This window comes from Apteryx rowi, unplaced genomic scaffold, assembly GCF_003343035.1.
Source record: "Apteryx rowi isolate R43461 unplaced genomic scaffold, aptRow1 scaffold_72, whole genome shotgun sequence".
NCBI lineage: Eukaryota > Metazoa > Chordata > Aves > Apterygiformes > Apterygidae > Apteryx > Apteryx rowi.
In genome coordinates this window covers 2,577,348-2,601,883 of record NW_020451005.1, presented here as the reverse complement: position 1 = coordinate 2,601,883, position 24,536 = coordinate 2,577,348, and the positions used below count along the sequence as shown (strand labels likewise).

At 35.7% G+C, this 24,536-nt stretch overlaps 1 protein-coding gene across 1 annotated transcript in view; it reads left to right on the top strand.

The window, feature by feature from the left end:
• HHIP (hedgehog interacting protein) overlaps window positions 1-24,536 on the top strand; it is a 73,560-nt gene that overhangs the window by 8,718 nt on the left and 40,306 nt on the right. Inside the window, exons 3-4 of the mRNA XM_026087533.1 lie at window positions 5,717-5,873; window positions 6,646-6,847. Of these exons, the coding sequence (XP_025943318.1) occupies window positions 5,717-5,873; window positions 6,646-6,847 (359 nt within the window). The remainder of the gene's footprint in view (window positions 1-5,716; window positions 5,874-6,645; window positions 6,848-24,536) is intronic.

Genomic DNA, 24,536 nt, shown 5'->3' with positions numbered 1-24,536 from the left:
ACTCCTCAGATCAACATATGTGGTGACGAATGACAAATTTATTTTTCTACAAAGTTTGTGTATATGTAAAACTGCTGAAGTGCATCAAGATGTCAAGTGCTTTTTGTGACCACCCAGGCTGCCTTGAAAGATAACCAGATGAAAGCATAACTTTAGCACTGGACAGAGCACTGTGCAGAAAAAGAGCTTACATACTTTAGCATCAGTTAGAACAGGATTTTTCCTACATCAATCAGATGCTAATAATCATTCTGAATACTTGTTCTGAAAGTGGGTCATACTAACAAAAAGTTGTTCCATACTTATATCCACCAACGGGATTAATTTGGTGATTTGATTGGCACACGGTTGTTGGTACATATACTAGTATTTCCTGAAGGTGTTAAGATTCAGGTCCCTCTTCTTGAGAAGATGGCCTATAGGATTTTAATGTAATTTAATATTCTTATACATTCTAAAATACACATAATTAAAATGACAGTTTATGTGGATTTTCTACTGTACTTGTGAGATCTGTCTATCCATAATAAAACTTATTGAAAAAGAAAGAAAGAAAAATAGAAAATAATGAAGCCACGTTTTAAGTGTAGCCTGGAGGATTAAAGAAGGAGTTGGAAATTAACAGGCCCCAAATCCTAAGTCTCTGCCAGTGATTCACTGTGCATTTGTTAAAAAGTCAAACAATTCCTCTTTCTCCATTAAGGAGTGCTAATTGTTTCTGAACATCAATACAAAGAGGTTTAAGAAACTTGCCGACTACAAAAATGATTTTATCCCTTAAGTCCTGCATAAATTAGAAATATTATTAGTGACTTAAGATGTCAAGCATCTTTTCTGGAATTGAAATTTTAACAGTACACATTAACCAAGATGACTGAGAAATTATAAACCAGTRTTTTGATGGGTTAGCTCCAGAATAAACTCCAGAAATTCATGTATACTTCTTTTTCCATTTGCAAAGTCAAAAACTCTAGTAGACTCTTGGTTAATTATTTTAAAGATATCTGTTTGCCCATGAGTTATGACTGCATCACAATTCCCATTGACTTTTGGGGGAATTTTGAATATCCAGTGAATAAATGGACTTGATCCTTTATTCAAACAGGATAATAGCTGTTAGGGTTGTATGGATGTATTACCACAGGAGGGTGTAATGTTTCACAAAAATCTATGAGTATAGAACTTCCCTGATTCATCCCAGATGACTAATTAAGTGACCTAATGAAGTCTCTTTGATTAATATGAATTTTAACTTTTTCAAGGTCATAAGAGAAGACTGTCCAATATTTATTATTAATACGGCTAAATAAAGACAGGCATGGCTGATTCTCCCTTTATGCATAAGCAGAAACTTCATGCATGCCAGTGGAAGTGACATGTTCTACGGAACAAACCTGTGCCACCGCCAGGGAGGGTTCTGCCATCCATGGACATTGGATAGATTTTGAACTATGTTAACTCCCTGTTGTTTTCTTTAGAAGAAATGGGTTCCAGATGACTGTGGGTGAATCCACATCTGGGCCCAGATCTGAATCCAGGCATTACCAGAACAAATGCTAGATGTGAATTTTTTAACTCCAAAATAGTGGCACCCCAACCCAAAATGGTAGAAATCATCAGAGAAATTCTGTAAGCCACACAACACTTCCAGAAGTTCTAACATAACCAACTAATAACTTGCAGAAAAACTGTAGAGGCTCTTAATGTTGCTACTGCTAATAAGTGCAGCAAGAGGATTCATCCTGGCATTGCATGTGTACTGGTRCATGCAATGTGTGACTATCACAAGGTTAGGGCGAATAGTCACTTGAAAAAACAGTAGGAAGTGATGTGAACTACCACTGCACCTATTAGGTTTTGAAAGAATCCATTTGGAATCACCTCTTAGATATAGTTTTCACTATGTGCTGAGAAGAGGGAGGAGAGCATGTTTGTTGTCAACAAATTTACATCTAACTGTAGAAAGTGCAAATCACAAAAAAAAAACAGTAAAATTTTTTTTTAGYAAAATACAAAACTGTATGCTCAAGGTCAATAATGTAGCAGGAACAAAGTAGGTGAGCCTGATGCTCTTTAAGCCAGTGTAGGTCTAGTCAAATAAGTGCACGATATTCAATCCTGTGCGCAGTGCAAACAAGGAAGGGAGAGAATGGTAACTTCACTTGCTGTAAGGGCTGGGACAAATGCTACCATGATGATTCAGTAATATATCAAAGAGAAGAGACAGAGTAATGGTTTAGCAGGCAATTCAGTGAAGTAGAATTTGGTGAAGGCACATAGAGCATTTGGAAAACCTGGACCACAAACACTAGTGGAGAGAGGAGATGAGGTTCAGCTGAGAACAGAAGTCACTTTGCTAAAAGTTCTGCCTTTGAGTTTGAAATCATGCAGTATTCCCTTGGTTTTTAAAAATGAGAACACAGAAAGCCTTCACTCTAACTACCTTAGCTGAAAAGTTTGTTTATCAAGAATAGTTTGATTCTTATTTGCAGGACAGAAAGTTTTAAAGGCACAAAAATATAAGCCTGTGCAAAATCTGACATGTACAACACTTAAACATTTTGTTTAATCTTTCTCTACGGTTCARGTTTTCTTTGTTAGCACAGTCACTGCTCTGCCAACACCTACGCAATTGGTACGAAATTAGTAATTATATGTATGATATTTTAAAAATATAAGTACAGAAATTCACACAGGACCAAACATTGCAGTCCTCACTCAGATATATTTCTCATAGAGGGCAGTGACAGAGCTGTATCTGAGTAAACTCAGACTGAGCAAAATGAGTTTTTGGAATAATTTTAATGCGTAGGAGAACTTGTCATGGACCATTCTTCTGGACACTGTACAAACACTGAACTAAATGGCAAGCTCTGCATTAAAGACCTTAAAATCTAAGCATGACAAAGGAAACACTAAATGGCTATGAACAGATAGGAGAGTACAAGCAAACTGCATTGTAATTCTGTCTTTCCTGAAGCCGTTTGTATGTTGAATCTAGCATAGATATCATGGCAGCAGATCTTTTGTAAATTACTGTTTTCTTACAGAACAAAATTGCATCCCTAACACACAGGTGAAACTGTCTTTACAGAGGTTACATTCCTTCCTGTAATGCCATCATTTAGGAATTTACTGATAATGCGGATTTTCATAATTTAATTCAAACTCCACTTTCCAAGAACGTTCCTAAGAAAAATGGAATGTAAGCCATGCTTTTCTTTGGAACCTTATGATGGGTTTGTTAAATGGCAAAAGGCAAATGCAGTACAACACATACTTAAGCTCATGATAGAATATTTTATAGGAAAAAGTGATTAGTCTTGCATATAAAAAAGGCATTGCATAAGGCATTAGTTGAGTGAGTTTGCATCTGATTATAATTTGAAATGAACATCTACTGAGTAAACAATATGATCATCATATGATTTCAGTTTTTCTTACTGGAGATAAAATTCAAGTCAGAGTAGTTTATCTTTAATAAATAGTAGATAGTATACTTAGAAATTCTACACATCCAATTTGCTATTGCATTTTCTTTAATGATCTAGTGCATCTAGAGGAAGACACTAGTAAAGAGAAAACTGTGTATTCTTAAGTCAAATAATTCAACAACAAGATTTTAGATTACTTTTTGATTTTGGTATTATATCTACAAAACCTTGGAATACTAGTCTGTGATTATATCAGAGTTCTTCTTCAGTTGTTCCATTTGAAATTATATCTCCTATTTTCTCCAAATAACTACTATAAATTAAAAACAGCTCCTCACAGCTGATTATTTACTGAAGCTCCAAATCATGGTAATTAAACTTTTACACCACAACACACCACCATGTGTTTCCAGATATTATTTTATAGAAACCAAAGTCAGACTTTGTCATGTTATTTGTCCAATATTTTTAAAGGAAGATACATATGCAAAGAAGTATAGTTGGGTGGGAGAGGCTTTCCACTCCACAAAAATTCTGGGATCTAAAAAATTTTCCTATTCCACATAAGGAAGAAATTGAACTCTTTCGAAATTTTCCATGAAGAAAGCCACAGAGGGACCACCCCAGGATAGCTAATAAAGTGGTTGTTAGGACATTTACTTGGGAAATGGGAGACTTAGGGTCAAACTCTTGCCTGACAGATGAGGGGCACTGACATGAATATTCCTCTTCCTAATGAAACATCCTAATTACAGGACATTGGGGTATAGTGACATGAGGTTTGCTGTCTGGTTCTCTCTTTTTCATTTAGACCAGAAGTTCCAGCTTGTACCAAAGACATAATTTTAACTAAAATTTTATCAAAACTGATAATGTTTCTGAAAAAGCTTTGCTTTTAAGAAATTGGCATTTTCCCATGAAACACATCTGTCCCTGATCAGCTCTTATTGTAAGTTGTAAGCCAGAGGTTTTATGGCCAAGATCTATGGATTACTGCATTACTCACAAGTGGTAAAACCATGCATAAATTAGGCCTCTAATTCCAATTAAGTGCCAATAAAACCTCTATACTATATCATATAATTCTGAATGCTGTGTATCCTATGGGTTAAGTCCTGGACCATAGTACATCCTAACAAAGTGTGCCAATAGTGCACAGAGGAATAAAAGTGACTTAAGACAGATTATCTTAACAGATCTTATAGTAAAATAATACACATATAACTAGCCAAATTCTGCTGTCTTAGATTTGATACTAATGATTAAAAACTGGATGAAAATGACTAGAAATAAGCTTGTGGACAAAAATATGAATTCTTGCTGTCATTAAAACTAGTATAGTATCAGTAATGGCAGGGTTTTTTCCTCACAGACTCTCATTTTACCAACTTCTTATTTCTCTGGTCTTCAATTTCCTTCCCATTGTAACCTAAAACATACAGCCCACCTTTCATCCAAGCCAGCTTAAAGCCAGCTCCAGTGCAGTATGAGACACATCCCCTTCTGCAAGGTTTGGAGGCTAAGGAAGCCACAGGACTGTGTATTCAGCCCCTCCGGAGCAGGGAATCAAGCAGAGGCCAATGGCACGGCAATAAGGTGCCAYTGAAGCAGTACTGAGACAACTAATTATTCACCTCTCTCGGACTGTCATCCTTTGGTGCCAGCATTCCACAAAATCTTTACTGCATGTCTTCTCCCAAAGTCTTTACCAAAGTTTTTACTACAGCAAACCACTTTTTAAAAATTAAATCAGTGAAGAGTTACCATCTTTCATTAATTTTTTGGTATAACAGCTAGTAGCAGAATATGTTGGGTTTTCCTTAAGTAATTAATGACAGTAGGAATTAGATATAAAGCCCAAAGCAAGAAAAAAGTTAAATGGAAGTTGCTTAAGCTATTCTACAGCAGATACTACATTCATTCATAGGGTTAATATCAGGGAAAAGTGTATGACTGCCTTAACTCTGAACTTTGTCTCTTAACTTTGAACTTTGTCTCTTAACTTTTTTAAGACTGAGCTGTTGAGTTGTTTTGAATGAATTGTTTTTTCTTATTTAAGCACACTGCAATTAAGGCTTAAAATAAATACAGATGAATAAACTATAAAAGGTAACACTCTATTTTTGTACTTATTCAGAGCAGGCCTCTTTGCAGATAGTACTTTGTTTAAAACTATTTCTGTTTCCACTCAATATATAATCTGTTTGAAGATCAGTTTGATGGCACAAAACTGCAGACATGACAACACACTAAATATTTGTATGCTCTTTTGTATTTTTAAGGTTTTCTCCAAACTACAGCTGATGAGTTTTGCTTTTACTATGCAAGAAAAGATGGTGGTGTATGCTTTCCAGATTTTCCAAGAAAGCAAGTGCGAGGGCCAGCTTCTAACTCCTTGGACCACATGGAAGAATATGACAAAGAGGAAGAGATCAACAGGTTCATAAAGATAAATGCTGTTTAATCTGAAAAAAAACTTACAAAGCCTGTGGTTTTCACAGTGAACCAGCTCAGTCTGTGCTTATGCTCAGCAGCTGTGTTTTCCAGATGTTATTTTCTTTTGCTGCTGCTAGTATACATTGAAAAAGTTACATTAGCTTCAATACTTCAGTACCTCTTAATATTTAAGTGACGGATGATGTGTTACAATCTTGCCTTCCCTGTAGATCATACATATGCCTTCTAAGAAGTGATTTCAACCTGAATTTTACATTAGTAAACAACTACAATAATTTTATTATTAAAATATCTATTTTATGATTTTCAAATGTGTATTTGCCATTGTGAAAAAAATTAGATTATTTAAATAAACTGCCCCATAATAACTCTTATTCTTAAATGGACTGTAGAAACCAAATTTTGTCAAACTGTGGAGTTGCTGGAATTTACTGTTTATTGTAGAGTAGAATTTTTCTATTTATATTTTGTTTTCTCTTTTTTTAATCACATATTTTCTCTCCTATTCCTCTGCATTTCAKATCTAAGATGACTTATTTTTCTCTGTCTTGTATACAAAACAAATTTTGCTCAAGTCAAGTTCAAACTGACTTTCAGTATGATATGCTTGCATGCATTCAAGGAAATAATTTATTCTGCCTTATATAATTGTGTTTGTAGTATCACAGAACATTCATTGTAGCTCTTAGGGACACTGTTGTGTCATGGTTATGAGAAAGAAGAAATTGCTCACAATTTTTTAAAATTTTTTTAGAAAACACAAGCACAACTGCTTCTGCATTCAGGAGGTTGTGAGTGGACTAAGGCAGCCTGTTGGAGCAGTACATTGTGGGGATGGATCTCACCGCCTCTTTATTCTTGAAAAGGAAGGATATGTGAAGATTTTCAATCCTGAAGGAGACATAATCAAGGAACCTTTTTTGGATATACACAAGCTTGTTCAAAGTGGAATAAAGGTTGGAATTTTTACTTATCTCTATCTGTTTATATTTTAGCATGTATATAAGGAAAAGGGAAGAAACTCTTTTCAGAAAATATTTTAATTTAAATAATATAAAGAAGAGCAATGATAACAGACACTACAATCCTAACTGGCAAAGAAATGAAGCACAGTGAAAACTCTTCTTTGGTTCAGGAAGTAAAAAGATAGCGTCTAATACCTGAGGTCACATTTTTCTCTGTCCCTCCATTTTTCCTCACTTTAAATCCAGAAGAGACTATATAACACCAGCTTCACACAGCCCTGTGTTTATATTTTCATCATTTGCATTCATTCCTATCCCATTGAATTCAGTACAGTTTTGCTGGGATTCCAGTGGGAGCGGGTTTGGTGAGGCCCTGCGAGCCCGAGCTGGAGCCTGAGCGCAAGCCGGAGGGGGCCCAGGGCGCTCTCCAGGCATCCCTGGGAGAGGGGCTGCAGCGCTCACTCCCTCTTGGCTCAGCCTCAAACGTGGCACAAGCTGCCCTTGAGGGCAGGCTCCTTCCAGAGAGTTAGTATTTGAGATGCCCCTAAAAAGTGATTGAACTTCTAAATTCAAACACGCAGGCTGACTGGTGTAACAACTCTCATTAAGTTTAATGGGAAGACTGCTCTTGACATTTATCGCTATGGGAGCAGGGCTGGTGGTGACTGGGCAATGATGGGAATACATTGGAGGGTGGAGGTAAAAAATTACATCTAGGTATGACAAAATAAATCATGGGGTAAGTACTACTAGAAACCTGTGAAGTCTACTGGGAGATATTTTACTTAGGAAATGTCATAAATGTTGTTCCATGTTGATTTCTTGTCACATTTTACAGTGGTAACTCAGATAAAATCCAGATATATAAAACAAATCAAAATTGTAATCAAGTTTTGCCTAGGACAGTCATGACTGTGCACCATAAAGAAACTTAATGGATTAAATAGGATATATTGGCCTACTCTTGACACGGTAATTTTTAAATAAAATCATAAGGAACTATATTGATTTAAAGTGCATATTACATGCTAACTAATCATTTTTGTGTTTCAGATATAATGTCAATAAGTCAATTTAAGATAGCCTTTTCTGGGAGGAAATCTGAATGGTTTTTGGCTTGTTTTGAAACAGAGGGATAAATGAAATACATGACACCTTTTTCATAAAATTTATATATTTCTGGGATTTCTTGAACACTTCCCTTTTTGTCTCTGTAGCTAACGATCATCTACAAGACTCTGAAACAAGAGGGACTAATCACAGGCATATTTGAAAATCAATCTAAATTTGATTCAGATTTTTAAATTGAAAATCCTGAAAGTTTGTACTGATGAAAAACTGACACTGAAACTTTCCACAGAACTCTTATCAGTCCCAAACAAACATTCCTAAAGGAAACTTTTACAGCTGGAAATCACAGGCAAGACTAGATAGAAGACTGATTTTCCATACTTCTGAACAGGCCATAGCCTAGTTGATAAGACTCTGAACAGCTACCCTCAGAATCAGATTCAACCTTGAGTTCTGTTTTAAATCAGTGACCTGATCTTTTAGTCTTTACTACCTTAACCATCATATAATAGAGTACTCTGCACTGGATCTGTTTCAAGTATAACATTTGGTGTAAATAATTTGATGTTCTCTAAGCTAGAAAGTCTAATTCCATATCCATGAGATAACAGTCCAGTGACTCAGGATAATTGTTTTGCACTGTTTAATAGAGGTTGGCAAGAATGGCAGCTTTGTATACCTCACAGGTAAGGAGAAAGGGAATGTGCCACGAAGCAAGACACTAGCTTTTAAATAGATAGAGGAAAGTACAGGAATTGTAGGAATTAGTATATTCAGACTTACTGGGTTCATAGTTACAAAAAAAACGCCACCAATAATTTGAAAAATAAAATAAAAATAAATAAAAAGAAAAATAAAATGACACCCAATTTATCCCTAATGATAATTTTAAAACAAGGGTTCTCAAACATTTTTTTGTTTATCCCCTGTAGTCTGATTCCTAAAATTGATGTCCGTGGTCCTTTACTTACAAAGATACAAGACCACTGTGAAAACTGTAGCAATTATTCTCATAGAAATAGAATAYTCTCTCAGATTATAGATTAAATAGATTATTCTCTCAGAAATGGAATACTTGAAGGGAATTTCATTTTACTAGCCTTTTATGTACTTTAAGATTAGAAATCAGTAACAGAGAATATTATGTGGATAGGAAATGATCTGCAGCCAGCAATTTGAAAGGACCATCTAAAACACTGCACCCAAATGCAAAGTGTGAGAATCACTGAATGTGTCCTCTGTGCCTAGTCAAGACACACTCCCTGTATTAGAAGAAGCTATATGTATAGATTCTGTGCACAGGATGCCTGATTCTTCTCTTATAGTGGTGTAAGTCAAAAAGTACAATGAAATCAATGAAGTTTTAGTTGTCTCAGATCAAACATAGGCCCGTGTGTTCCAGCGCAGTGTGTTGCCAGTGGTAACCCTACCTATTTTCTGAATTCTCTGTTCATTTACTCAGTCATAGATGTTTCAGCCAAACATATAATCAACTCCTGTATAACTTCACTTATAAAATGTTATTCCTGAATTACCATAGAGACTCTTCTTTAAAATAAATGAAAACTGTTCACATCTTTTCCAGCCTTGAAACAGTGGTAGCAAGAAAAAGCAAACTATTCTTTTCCCCTAAAAATCCTGGATTAGGACTTTATGTGTTCAGATTTTCTCTCTTATATCCAGGTGTTTGAAAACAGCCATTTTTGTTCCTTTTGTACCTGTATCTAAAATACTAACAAATACTTTATTCTAGTGACAATAGTGAAAATGATATTTTCAAACTTTTATAGCTATATGTTGTATCCAGTAAATAATAATAATTATACAGCTGTGGTTGAATGAAAGGCAATTTAAATCGATACCTCTGGAGGGTGCTTTGGACAACTATCCCAATATCCCAATAAGATATTTCTAGTGCTGATAGATGGGACAAGAGAGCGGTGGTTGATTTCTTTTTGTACATGTAAAGAGGAAATTTAGTATTGATAAAATTATAACATTGTCATAGAGCAGCAAATCTGTTGAATGATAATTTTCCAAAGAATAATCTTAAAAGTCTGTCTTGAGGTTGGTATAACCAAGAAAAAGAAATGACATATTTCCTTCGTAAAAATTAACTCTGGACTTAAGTTCTGATCTCACTAACATCATTTGCCTCATCTGGCGGTTAGATAAATAGGAAAACAACATACAAAAAAAAGAGAAAAGGAGGTGACTGCACTGTAATCAGCCATGATACAATCCTAAAAAGATGCTGTTCTGCTCCCCTGTGTTGATGAAATTCATTTGGAGCTCCTGAAGGTTTTGTTAGTGAGCTCCTAGTGCTTTTTTACTGGTGCTGCTAAGCACACAAATAGGGTTACTAGAGTTGCTTCTTGGCAGTCATTGCTGTGAAAGTCTGTAGATGTAAATGGAAATTAAGTAAATAGAATGGTACAACCTGATGCCTATGCTTTATTGTTCCATTGGCTTTTAATGTTCATTTAAGTCAATGGGGGTCTCTGCTTAAAAATTATTGCTGCAGTAAAAACTATTGACAATTAGGTGATTTAATTTTAGGGAGTTCAAATGAAAGAGAAGAAATGATAATTTTATATGTAGTCAGTATCTCAGAGGGAATTATCATAAGCACGTAAAAGTATTTCATAACAGTGAGAGAGATGTCATGAATGGATGAAGGCAGCCTGAGCTTCAGGGAGGCCTTACAAAATTAGATGCAGGATTCCTGAAGGTAAAAAAGACCAGAATCTGAAGAGCGTAAGAAACACTTTTTCTCTGCACATCTTCCAACTACTAATGCTCTTTGACAACACAATTAGCAAGAATGTGTTTTTGCTGTTCTATTTTTCAGCTTGGTTGTTGGAAGCCACAGATGAGTCTTAATGAAGAAGTTGTTAAATCAACATCTGTGGCTCTCTCCAATGTATTTTATGTCACACTGGCTACACAAATGTTAGAGTAGGTGCAGATGGATTGGACACTTGGCCAACTCCTTCCTGTCAACTGTAGCCTTTTCTTCCCTATCTCCAGAATGTGGTGAAAAGAAGGGAGCTGGGCACATCCATCTCACCCCAAAGTTGAGTAAGGACATGAGGGAGCATGCGCTTGTAATTAGAATTTAGGATATGACCCTGGGCTCTGCCATTAAGGAATATATAGCCCAGTGCAGTGAAGAAAATATTGTCTGATTCTGTTAACTGTGCCCATTGATATTACAGAGAATCCTGAGTATGTGGCATAGATGTAGAAGGAAAAAATAATATTTTACCAGCAAAAAAGCATTTCCTACATACCCTAAAAGTCTGCTTTACACACTTCACACACTTCACTTGACCCAGTGATTTACTGCTCCATTGTGTTGTGACGAAGGCAGTTGTTAGTTACAGAACATTCTACAGTTGTTCCTTCAAAGTTTTGTAGCAAAGACAATTTTAATACGAAAATGTCACTACCCGTTTTTTCTTTCAGACTCATTTTCACTTCTATTATTTTCTTTCTGTCTTAAACTATTGTGAAGTATCAGAAAGATGGAAAGGTTGAGTGAGAAGCTATTGAACTGATTATAGTAATAATTTGATTTCACTGGAGTTTAAGGAGACCTTCATTAAGTATCAAGATAGCTTTGTACATCTAAATCTACTGTTAAAAAGTTAGGCAAAATAATTGAATGCTTAAAAAATATCAGTAGTCAAATATGAATTTTACCCATAATGCACTCAGCAGAAAAAAATGCACCAGAATATTCTGAGTACTTAGATTTTACCATTTCTTGAGATGGAGCAGTGCTGAATATGGTACTATTACTAGATCAGTCACCTTGTACTCAAGATTGTATTTAACTTACACAAAAATGCTGAATACTGTAGCAGTTCTCTCTCCAAATTTTCTTACAACTGTGGCTTAATTTTATTTTATTGACTGTATTATTTCCCTAGATTTGGAAACCTTAAGGAGCCACCATATAATGTAACCTATTACATTGATTTTCACTCCCTTTCTTGTCTACTGAGCTGTATGACATATGTTGGTCTAAAATATATTGTTCAGAAGGCATCCAGGTATGATTTGGCAACAAAAAAAATGAAAAGCCTTCCATTTCTCTTGGGAGTCAAACACTATGATCATCTTCCAAAATACTTTCTGAAAAGCTAAGTAACTCTGTGGCTCTCACTGTAGGGAATTTCCTCCCAATCCTTACATCATTTTTGTGGTCTCTCCCTACAATCATGCCACTTTTCAACATCCTTTTAAAATTAAGGACCTCAGAACTCGGTACGAAGTAGCCAAGTTTACAACTCACTACTGCCAATGGTAAAATCATGTCCCTATATCTACATGGTATTTCCCTATTTATAAATCCAAGCTCTGAATTAGCTTTTTAGGTGTGGAATTGCAGTTGGGCTTCATGTTCAGTTGCTTGTCGTCTCTGAGCCTTAAGTCATTTTCAGTACATTGTTACTTTTGTTACTTGTGACTTCAGATATTTTGTAGTTTTAGTGTCTATCTGCTGACTATGGGGTCATACATTCTGCAGCCAGCCTGTGTTGTAAGCAAAGTTTTTCTGATGCATTTTGTTTCACACAGTGGCCAAAGCAGAAACCTCTCCAAAATGGGTATCCTTAAAACTGCCCTTATGGAACTACCATTTGCACTTGCGTAGAAATCAATTTTTTAAAATGAGCAATAAAGTTTTAATAGTACATCTCATGGGTGTACTGTGATAAAGGGCGAAGCCTTTGAGAGAGGAAAGGGCAGAGCAGGGAAGGAAAGGGCAGAAAGGGACAGAAAATGTCAGTGAAATGGTGTTGGAGATATGCTGTTGCATATATATGAGTTAAGACTCCTTGACCATAGTCACCTTCTTCTCTGCTCTAAGACTATCATCACAGAAAGGCTTAGATTTTAATAGAAACTTTCCCTAAATCTTAACACACTAACTTATTTTGTCTTACTTTCAAATTACTCAGTAAAACTAGCTTTCCATACTTTTCTAATACCCAAAGTTTTAAAAATCCTATATTCCTATATAGTTCTTTGTAATTATTTTAATGGCTAATTCTCTTTGCAGTGAATAAAATGCATAAATATCTGACAACCATTATTTTAAGTGTTTACTTAGCTTAAGTTTATGAGTAATATTCTTACAAAGAGTTAAAATGCAGATATAGTCATTACTGTACGTCAGCTTGTTTTTATATCAGAGCACAAGTACCCTTCAGTCCTGCAAAGCCGTATTCATGAGTGAATCCAGTGATTCAGATGGGAATCTTCTGTGAGTAGGAACACAGAGAACACAGGGTTTTCAAGGTGAGGCCCTAAAGAGTAGCACCAAACATATGCAGTAGACCCATTTTCCACCCATAACAGTTCACATGTTTGGTAGAAGACTACTAAAGTAGACTGTCAGGTATTAAATATGCTAACTATGATGCTATGAGTCAATTATTCCAGAACTTCTCAGGGTGAAATGAGCACCTTGTCTCCATAAGCAACTTTTTACAGCAATGCAGGATTAGTAGCAAAACTTCTACTATGCCCTCTTGTGTGTTTGCATCATGATGTAACATTTAGTCATATGATTACATATTACTCAGATCATTCAGTGTAAAATACAAATCAAAAAATAGAAAAAACACCACTACCTCCAGCATTGACACGGCATGTTTCAAGCTTTTTATAGGTTGTATAGCCTCTGCAGTGAAGAGTGCTACTACAGAAAACTAAAATAAAACAATCATAAAATCTTTTTAAAACTCAGTGTGTGAATAGACTCAGCTTGTTTGTGTTATTTGCTGAATTCTATGTTCAATTTGTCATTACTAAAACTTCCTGCATATTCCTCTAGACAGTGGATATATACATCTATTTTTGCATTATGTTGATGTAAAGACCTCAGTTAAAGCATGCACTTTCCATTGATATCAATGGGATTTCTGTTACTGACAAAGGACACTGCAATACCTGAGCGGTATTCATACTAATTCTCCCATGAAAACACAGTAAGTTCAATGAATGTATTTTCCTCTGAATTCTTATGTGGATGAGGGTGAAGCCAATGAACCCTTCTTCAGCTTCTTCTTTCCCTGACCTCACAGTACAAGGAGTTCTGCTCCATTAACCAGTAATTTATACTGCTGCAGAGGATATCCCCTGTCATCTGCTCCCTAAAAAGCCAAACTTGCAGTTGCTACTAAATTTGTGACCAATTACTCCCAAAGCAAGAAGTATTATTTTGATGCATGGAGAGAAAGGGGAGCAGCAGAAAGTATATATTTCTCTCAAGGCCTTCGAAGTGGAAGAACTGGGAGATCCTATTAAAATCTCTTCCTTCTTCAACCTAATGGACCTGCAACTCTTCAGAGTTACTCAGAAAACTATGAAAAAAACCCTGTGTCTGTGAAAACTCTGGGAAATAAATCTTCTTTGTTCTACCACAACAAGCTCCCATCTACCTATGAAAAATATGGGTAGTCCATTAAAATAACTGAGTTAGATTACAGAATATAAATATGACATATATCATGTTATGAGCAGTATAAGATTTCATTTTCGTTTCATTCTAGAATTCATTCCACCTATGCTAAGCATAAATGCTATTTACTATCTTGCTCCTATACTCTTAACAATCGATAATTAAATTTTAAGTCTGTTTAAGATATGTGAGTAGACCCAGGCAGAGTGGCAAGAGAAATAAATTTATTGGCATATAACAGTGATAAGTTTCGGGGTACTTTTGGGGGTTTCCTGGATTTCCTCTGCTGGAGTAATGAAAGGAGAGACTTGGCTATCTTTGGTGAGAAGCTGAAATGCCACTACTGTTGCACTACTGTGCGTGTTGCTGCTTTTCTCCTGAGCTGTGCAAAAACCAACAAGGCGATCAATACACATCCAGCCCAACTTTCCACTGGGAGACAGCAGGGAGGGAAGTGATGAAGGCCGGTCTCCAGCACAGGGCTTAAACATGAAGTCATGTAGGGTAACAGGACATGTGGGTTTTTCACTCATTCCAGAGGGCAGAATGGCTGCAGTCAGACTGCAGCCCAACAGATGCCATTTCTTTGGCCCCACCTCATCCGTGACCTGCCCACTAGGAATCACAAAGAAGTAGTTTTAAATGTCTTGCCATCAATTTGGGCAGAAAACTAGGAGAGAAGTAATGGTTAGGGCATGCAAATAGCCAAATCTAAAAATACTGGGCATGTTGAAGATAAATAGAAAAGACTGCCCTGTTTATGGTGACTTTAAACATGGATGAAATAGACACAGTGCATACAGCATAACACCTAACAGCCTGCATGAGGATTCAGCCCTCTGCATTAAAAGGAAGACTTTTTTTTCAGTAGCGATGAGTGTTTTATAATGATGATTTTTGAGAGGATGATAAAACTCTTGTGAGGACTTAATATATTTAAACTGTATTCAGAAACTGTAAAATACAATCAGTGTTTTAACAGAGAACTGTATAATGACAGTGAAATAGGCCTAGATTTCCCATTAAAGATTTGCAGATCTTGATTTTTATCCTAAAGGACACAAAATAGTCCATTGGAAGAGGCTGTATTTTATCACCATATAGCACTGGTTGCTTGCGTAGAAAACAAAGGTTCTTACTACTCTGAAATGCATGTGCCCAAAACTCTAGAGACCTCTAATTTTTGTATGAGAGACTGAACTAGATAACCATACTCAAGCTAGCAATTGTGGAACAGTGCAGTGATTCTCAGGTTGTAAGCTGACCAGATGAAGAATTGCCAGTTTATTCTATGGAAATTTGAATCAACAAAACATTATTGTTTCTGTTGATTTTGGGTAGCATGTCTTAGATTTGAAGAGCTGAGAGGGGAAAGAAGATAATACTTTATCATTTTACATGCACATGTGTAGATTTTAATGTTCTGTGTTTCCTTGAGAGGAATCCCATGGTGCCAATTAACCTAACTTATTCCAAAACAATTCTCTGTTTGGAAAGAATAATTTTCATTGTGGGTGTTCCATGAAATTGTATGCCTCATACCCTGTTATTACTGAAATGTGTGTAGCGCAATTGAGAGTGCCAGTTTCTTTTCCATGCACTGTATAGATTATAGCTGTATCCCACACACAGTGCTAGATAATCCCTGTTTTAATTCTGTTATGTGTACAAATGCTTTTTGAACATTTAGCAGTTTTAAAAATGTAAAAATGCATCATCTTCTGAAAATACATTTGTTAAAACTGAATGTTGAATTTAGAAATGATCAAAACCAATGAATAACATGGTAATTATCTAATTAAAAGGCAAGTATTGCATTTGCTGAAGTATAACAGGCAGATCACGATATCCAGCACAAAATGGCAAAGAAGACATAAAGTTATGCAGAAAATTCCATGGTTGTTAGCCAACACAGTTTCAACCACATGATTTCCTTTAATGGGAGGAGTTTTAACAGTCCACTAAGGCTACAAGATTTATCATCCATTTAAGCTCTTGGATACCCCAAAATCTGTAATGAGGTCCTAGAATACTTCAGGGAAGCCATGCAGGACTGGAGCTCTCAAGGAGAGCACCCAGTGTCCTGGAGATCTCTTCTGTGCATCTCCCAGTCCATCACAGCTAGACGATTCCCTTTCGTGTTACGTCCCTTGTACCACCCCATTTAGAAAATGGGTCCTGTCTCTTATCTTAAAAGAGATTCGGAACTGAATAATATATAAACTTTGGTAATTAATGCAGCCCATCATCTTTTCCTACATGTACTTCCCTCAGATACCACAGAACARTTTTCCTCTATATCCTTTTCCACATTTTTTCACACAAGCTCTGAAGTCCTAGTCCTTAAGCAGGATCTGCAAGTTGGTTTGAGGGAGGAACAATTCCCTTTCTCCAATGGCTCACTGGTTATATTATCACGTTTTCCACCCATTTTATTGCCTTTTCAGTTAAAATTGGAGAAAATTATCTGTCCCTAATTGAATGGTTTTATATAATTTTAGTTCTAAAAAACAGTCAGAACTAATTTTTCCCATTACTGAAAAAAACCCACCCCTCCAAAAGATGAAACCACTTCGTAGCTGACACTTATTTTTTTMACTCTCAATGCCTGCATTCTCATATTGCTGGAATTTTAAAATAAATTATTCCATAAATCTCAATAAAGTAATATTCACTCTTAGATTTAATTTGGAAAATGGTATATATGATCTGTGGGAGTGAGCCTGGCAAAATATTTTCAACCATTTGTTTTTAATTTACAGCACATATTTTTAAAAACCTTGATCTATCTTTACTGGCATTGAATCTCAATCCCTACAGTTGAATTGCAGCAAATTTAATTTATGTAATAATCATTATTTTTTATGCTAACTGAATGCCCAAACAAGAAAAGAAAGAGTGAGTAATTCACCAAAACTTTTATATTTTGACATTCCTAACAATTCCGGGAACCTTTATCAACTAGATTTTCAATCACTGTAACAGCCCAAAGACAACATACCACAAGTGCTAAAGGATGAACRGATCTGAGTCACACTGGCTTAGATAAATGGCAGGAAAAAGAAAGAAATTTTTTAGATCAAATATATAAGAAAAGTGGTACTTACCCAAACCTGAAGTAGTGATACCAATTTTTGGAAGTGTGGGCCATTTTCATGAGGTACCACTTTAGAAGGAAGTTAGTTGCTCTAAGGTCACCATTTCAAACTCTTCTTTAAAGAAGACACATACCTTTCCTTTACAATTAGGATACATAATTGTGTGTTATTAACATAAATAATATGGTACACTTCATAGGAGCCTAGCTGAAGATGTGACTAAACACTATTGACTCTCCTCATCGCCTGTCAGACAATGTTTAGATATGTTAATGCATGCACTAAATCTTGGACACTTTAAAGGTAATCAAATAAATACAATTTCAGATTAGAAGAAAGGCAATGAGAAAAAGCTAGCAGCTTCCTTTACTGCTGTTTTCCTCCCCCATAACTGACTTATAGGATATGATCACTGGGACAATATTGCTACACTGACTTTTTGAGGGATAGAGCAAGAAATCAGTGGTCTCCTAAAAAGCAAGTCTGTGTGTAAGTAAGTCAGTAAGATCAATTAAAACTTAACAAGCCACCTACAAGATTATGCAAATCTGCSCATACCATTACTTACAGATCATTGAAACTGCAATACCCTGCTGAATACAGTGAAGTTTCCAAATGTCAGGTTAAAAGTTTAAAGCAAGCAGACAAATCAAAAGGTAGGGAATATTAAGGAACTGTCTAATAGCAAGTAGTCTCTGTTACTTCTTACCCCCCTACTAGGTTGCCCCTCCCTGGGATAAATCCAGATCATTTCACAGCCAGTATCCATGTTCCTCAAAGGTCTGTGAGGTGGGAAGGCCACAGATATTTTCAGCTGGATAAAACCCATAATCTATGAATGCTTGGTAAAAAAAAGTTACAATTATTTAATTTAAAAGAAAATTCAGGCCTTGAAACAGAAACATTCAGAACCATGCTTCTGCCTTAGTTTAATAAATCAGTATTTTGCAACATTGCAAYATTTCTTCTAGAGATACATTCTACTTTATGAATAATATAGCCCTTTTAATAATTTTCCATTTGAAATTGTATGTTAAATATGCATTTGGAACAGCTAAAAGAATAAAAGGAACATAGTTCAATGTAATTAATGCAGTCCTCTATATTGTGTAAAATTTATATAAATTTTATCAGTATATATAAAATTCATTATATTTTACTATTTGTATAAGTATTTTAACCTCCAGCAACAAGGAAAAACACTGGCAAATGACTAAGGGAAATGAACTGAATTAGCTGGTTACTAACCAGTAACTTCCTAAATCACTTCATATGAATGGTTTAAACAAAAAAATCCATGGAAGAAACTATTATCAATTCTAGCACTGTTAAAGTTATCGTTTAATAAGGCCTGAGAATTCCTACCTTTGTTCAGTAAAACAAATGAACCTTCAACAACCAGTGAACAATTTAGAAAGGGAGAAATAGTCTTACACATGAGAAGGCTCTGATCTGCATGCTCTGACTACTCTGCCCATATTGGCTTACATGTGAAACAACAGACTAGAATCCTTGGGACTGAATTTGATTTATTTAATTTTCTCAGGTGCTGTAATTCATCAAAATACTGATTATAGATGTCTTCAGGGAAAATTAAGAGAATACTTGATTCATGCATTTGATGTATAAGATATGTAGTGAAGGAAAGCTTCTTGGAAAAAAAACAGCTTCAGAAATGAAACACCAGATTTCAAAACAGACTCTGCAATGTACCAATTTGATGAGCAAATGTATATCTCTGCTTAGCAGTAAACACTGATAAAATAGAAAGTGCAAAGGATATTGCATGTACTATAATATCACTCTGTCTGAAGCATGTAGTGCAAAACTTACACTTCTTCTATTATGTTTGCTTGTTTTCTGTGTTAATTGTACTGTCCATTTGCAAAAAAGTAGAATAGTGCTTTCTTAATGCTGTTCTCCACTACTTAATTCTTCATTTGATTAAAAACTAGTGGAATTAGGATTTGTGTTTAATTGATTAAAGGTCTGAATCCATGATATTCTGTGTTTCAGTTCTAGCTTTTTGAAACTTCGTCTTATTTTTGAGATTGAACATACACTGTTGTTCTAATTGCACTGGCTTTTTGAAAAGAACTTTGTATTGGATTCAGCCAAGTTAAAGGGTTTCCAAGATCATGGTCTTGGCTCAGGATAAATGGAGCCAATGAGCTAAACAAATTCCTGCTTTCTTGGTTCTCATACTACTAGAAAAAGGGAAAGAGTGGAATACTTTTACTTCTTTATGCAAGTGAAACAATTCTGGAAACTGCAAAAATACAAACTAACTGTCTTTATGTCAGCAAGATATATTATTTTAGAAATTATTTTTAGCTTTCTTTGGAAATATGAACCACAGATTATAACATTAATGAAACAAACATTTTTCACTTGGGAAATTTAAGTAGTTATTTTTAAGAATAATCACTTTCGGATTTTAAACCATACAGACATTTAGTCTAGTATAGACAAATATTAGTGTTCTTATAACATGTAATAGTCATAGCTGTCTTGCACTGTGCTGAATGAAGAAATATATGTCTTTATTTGTTTCATCTTCTATTGCTGAGAATGCTTTTCCAATGAGCTAGATTTTAAAAGTGGGATTGAAATAAATGAGTAATGGAAAAAAAAAGAAAAGGGACTTCTAATCAGGAAAACAGTGTACATTCTTTCAAAGTCATAAGTTCAGAGAAGCAGTGGATCTAGTTCAAAGACAAACCATATTTCAATTTGCTTTTTAAAATTACTATATAGTTCATTATTAGATTAAAGTTTGTTTTCAGTTGAATCTTGGCCTAACAACAATTTTTTACTTTACATCATAATCTGCTTTCAGTCGTAAGGTATCACAATTTCTATTTACTATAGGTCATGAAATCACCAATTTACAGTTTTGTTTTTAGGTTTACACAGGAATAAATTAATAATGTAAGGAATCAAGAGACATAAGGAGAGTTTACAGCTGTTTCATTAACTCTTTCATTGGGTTTAGGCTTTTAAGCTGTGGGAGCATCAATAATTTTTATGTGCTGATTTTCAGTAATCATAGGGTATTTAAACTGCAGCAAACCTTCCATATGCAAACCTGAATTTCAACACACAAGCATATCCAATTAGATGTGCAAGCGACAAACTGAACATACAGTTTGATTTGTGCACGCAGGACGAATATTTGCATTTACAAAACTCCATGTGGTTCCATTGAAAATTAAGCCCTTTAGTCTTCAGGCACTCTTAAGAGTGCATTGAATACACAAATATTTCCTGGTGACTTTTTCATGTGTATAACACAGGCACATATTTTTAGGCCCTCTCAGTGTGCTACTGGAATAATGTGTAGATACCACGCAGGTCCTGAGTGAAATGTATGAGTTGATTCAGGAAGTTAACGTGGTTGAGCCACTAAATAAAAGTGACCATAATATAATTAAGATCAACATCCTCCCATGGGATCCTACCATGAGGTAATAATATTACMGTACTTTTCAAAAAGGAAGATTTTTATATTGAGGAAGTTAGAAATAGCCTGAAGGGGAAAGTTAGGAAATTAAAATCCATAGAAGCAGCATGGAGGTTGTTTAAAAGTACCTTATTAGACTCAGAGGAAGTACGTATATACTGGAACAATTAGGAATCAAGAAGGTGAGAAATATAGCAAGGTACAAGGGAATGTTCAGGCCCCCCAAAACTAATAATTCTATAATAAAATGGAAATCCAACTCAAGTGACACTAATAGAGTGGAATATAAATTCAGAACACCAGTGTAAGGGCCATATCCTGCCATTGTTTCACTGGCAAAGTAAATAGGAGTTTCCCATAAACATTTATGGTAGAACAATGTTTTCAGAGGTTTAAGAGGAAGTTTAAAGTGAAAAATATAAAGAAATTTTTAATAAATTGTGATAAAAAAAGATAAAAAAGAACTTCCTCAATCTAGTTTGTGGTCTTTGACAGAGGTTGGTTAACTAGACCAATAGACTATAAAAACAAAAGATTCAGCTTGATTTCTTTCCATAAGAAAGACTGGGAAAGACACACCCTATACTTGGTATTTAACATTTTCTCTGTTTCTCCACCTGTAGACTTAGGAAAGAAAAAAAGGAAGAGGGAGAAGAAAAATGATGGAAAGCACCAGAATAAATTGCCCTAAAAATAAGTGCCCTAAAGGAATTGAAAATTGTAGTAGTTGAGATAAAAAAGGGGTACTATTTATCTTCAGAAAACTTAACTATTTTCTGAGAGGTTGGCTAGAAAAGGGCCCTGAAGGTCATCTTGGAGATTACAGAGGAGTGGGAACTTAGAAAAATCCTAGATGAGAAAAATTAAGGGAATTCTAAAATTAGGTTAAAAAAAAATCTTATGTGTTAACTTGCTGTCACAAACAGAATTCAGTGGACAAATTAGTAAAATAATGAAGAAAAAAACAGTTTAGCTTTTTATAAGTTTTTATACAGTGCCTCTGAAGAAAATAATATGAGAGATTGCTAGCCATAGAATAAAAACTTAGACCTGCTGTGATTCAGAATGCACTCAGGGAAGGACTGCTCTTTACCTGTGCCTCTGGCCATACGTCCAATATTAGTACACTGCCAAATTAGGAGATGAAAGCAAATAGAAGGAATGAATAACAGATATCTTGAAAATAATTAAAAATTGCATAATCTGGGATTACTTCTAAAACATTAGTTCATCCTTCTCAGTATGTTTACTAATGACTTAGAAGAGTTCATGATTAACTAAGTGGCAGAAGTTGCGGGTTATACAAGATTAGACTATATTGGGAGGAGGTCTAAAGAAATTATATAAATCTAGGTAATGAGATAGCACATCAAATTCAACATAACACAGTTTAGGAAGAATGTTTAAACACAGGAAAAGCTCTTACCCTGTTGTATTCTCTCCTGAAAGAAATTTAAGTAGCACCAATGATAACTCAGTGTAGCTGTCTAACTATAAAAGAGCAGATATTACACAGTATTTGAAATAGGATTTGAAACACTTTGGAGAAAGCACTATGGATTACATCCTCTGGAGCAAGGCACAATTGAAGTGAATAGAACTGGAAAGGATTTTTGTTCAGTGGCATATAAAAATATATTTAATTCAGAAAAAAAAGATGTAACAGAAATAGGTAAAGTAATGAATATCACAGAGAAAGTAATATTGGTTCCCTTTCTCATCCTCACTTTTCATTGATTAAAAAGGAGTTTAACAAATTGAAACATCTCACACATAAAAGGAATGAGATTTGAACAACATAATCACTAGTCTGTTACATAATGCTGCTTTGATAGTTTTGATTCRCTACCAGTTAATGAAGGCTTAGCCTCTAGCTTTCTGACTACTATAATTATCCAATTGTTTACAAAAATTCCAGAGGCCACGTAGCCTCACTGATAGTATATCATATCATATGTCAATAAAACTGGGTGTGGGTATGTTCCAGCTCTGTTGGCATCATAGTCTATACAAATGTCATCTAAAATCCATGCATCAGATTTCTTCTCCAAAAATATCCAAGTGTTTGTTTCTTTTCTGTGGGGAGCAGAGCAAAGACCTCTCAAAATTATCTTTTAAAGAATGAGAAAGTCCAAATATACTGCAAAAGCTAGGTGACTTGGGACCCATATGTAAAGTCTCTACTTTATATCAGAGTTGGATGCAGCAGCAARCATTTGCAAGGCTATTAACAGTGACTAAGGGTTGTCTAGACATGCTCCCGGGGACAGTTATAAAGCTGTAAAATAGTGGACACTGATATAAAATAAGACAGATGAAATTCAGAGAGGCAGCTCCAAAGGCACGTAAAAGTCAACAGTATTTGCTCATAGAAAGAGACCTGCTGTCCTACTGTGTGGAAGTAATTAAATATTGTTTGGTAAAAGAGACTCATTGCTCTGCACTGATGATCAGGACACTTATTCAGATATGTGAGTTACAGATTGTAGTCCCTGCCATGATTCAAGCACAGAATTCCTCTTTCCATTTTGATGAAACTGTCATTTGGAAACCTTCTCAGGTTAAGACTAAAAATTCTAGTAAAAAGCAGAAAAGGAAAAAGAAAATGAGAGAGAGAAAGTATTACAACATAACCAGTAGCTTGACAGATCAAGCCTGACATGGGATTTGTGAACTGCAAGTGCAGTCCTCCAGTTTGAATCAGGCACCGCTGGGATATTAGTTGTCTACTCTCAGATCACAGACTGCCATCAGAACTTAAGGGAAACAGTCACCAACAACAGTTTTGTCAGAATAACTTTTTTTTTTTTACTGATTGGGATTTTCCAATAGTAACTGCCATGGAAATGTTTTGCCAAAAATCTAGACCAGCATTAGTAAAGCAATTCTCTGTACTGGGTGCCATACTTCACTGCCCCGCTTGCTGAACAAGCCCGCAAGGCCTTTTCTTCTCCAGCTGAACAAGCCCTGTTCCGTCAGCCTCTCCTCACAGGACAAGTGCTCCAGCCACTGACTGTCTTGGTCACCCTCCACTGAACTCACTCCAGTTTATCGGTATTGTTCTTGTACTGGGGGGGCCCAAGACTGGATGCAGTATTCTAGACACAGTGTCATGAGTGCCAAGTAAAGGGAGGATCCTCACTTCCCTGGATCTACTGGCTACACTCCTGTTAATGCAGCCCAGGACGCTGCTGGCCTTCTCTGCTGCCAGGCCTCACTGCTGGCTCACACTCATTTTGCTGTCTGTTGAGATCTCCAGGGTCTTTTCAGCAGACCTGCTCCCCAGCTAGTCAGTCCCCAGGCAGTAATGTTGCAAATGTAATAGGATTTGAAAAGAGGAAGAAAAAGTGAAGTCTGCAGTTGTATATATCTGTAGTTGAAATGCATTCCTTCTTTCGATGACTATCTAACCAGAGGTAGTTCTTCACCACTTCAGTGAAGATCAAGCTTTCCCATGAAAGTTTTCAGTTAGTCTCCCCTGAGATACCATTCTCATCCTCCTGTCCCCCTTCCCACTATAAATCTCATCCAGTTGCTTTAACCACCATAAGGTCTAGAGCTGTTGCTTCAGATCAG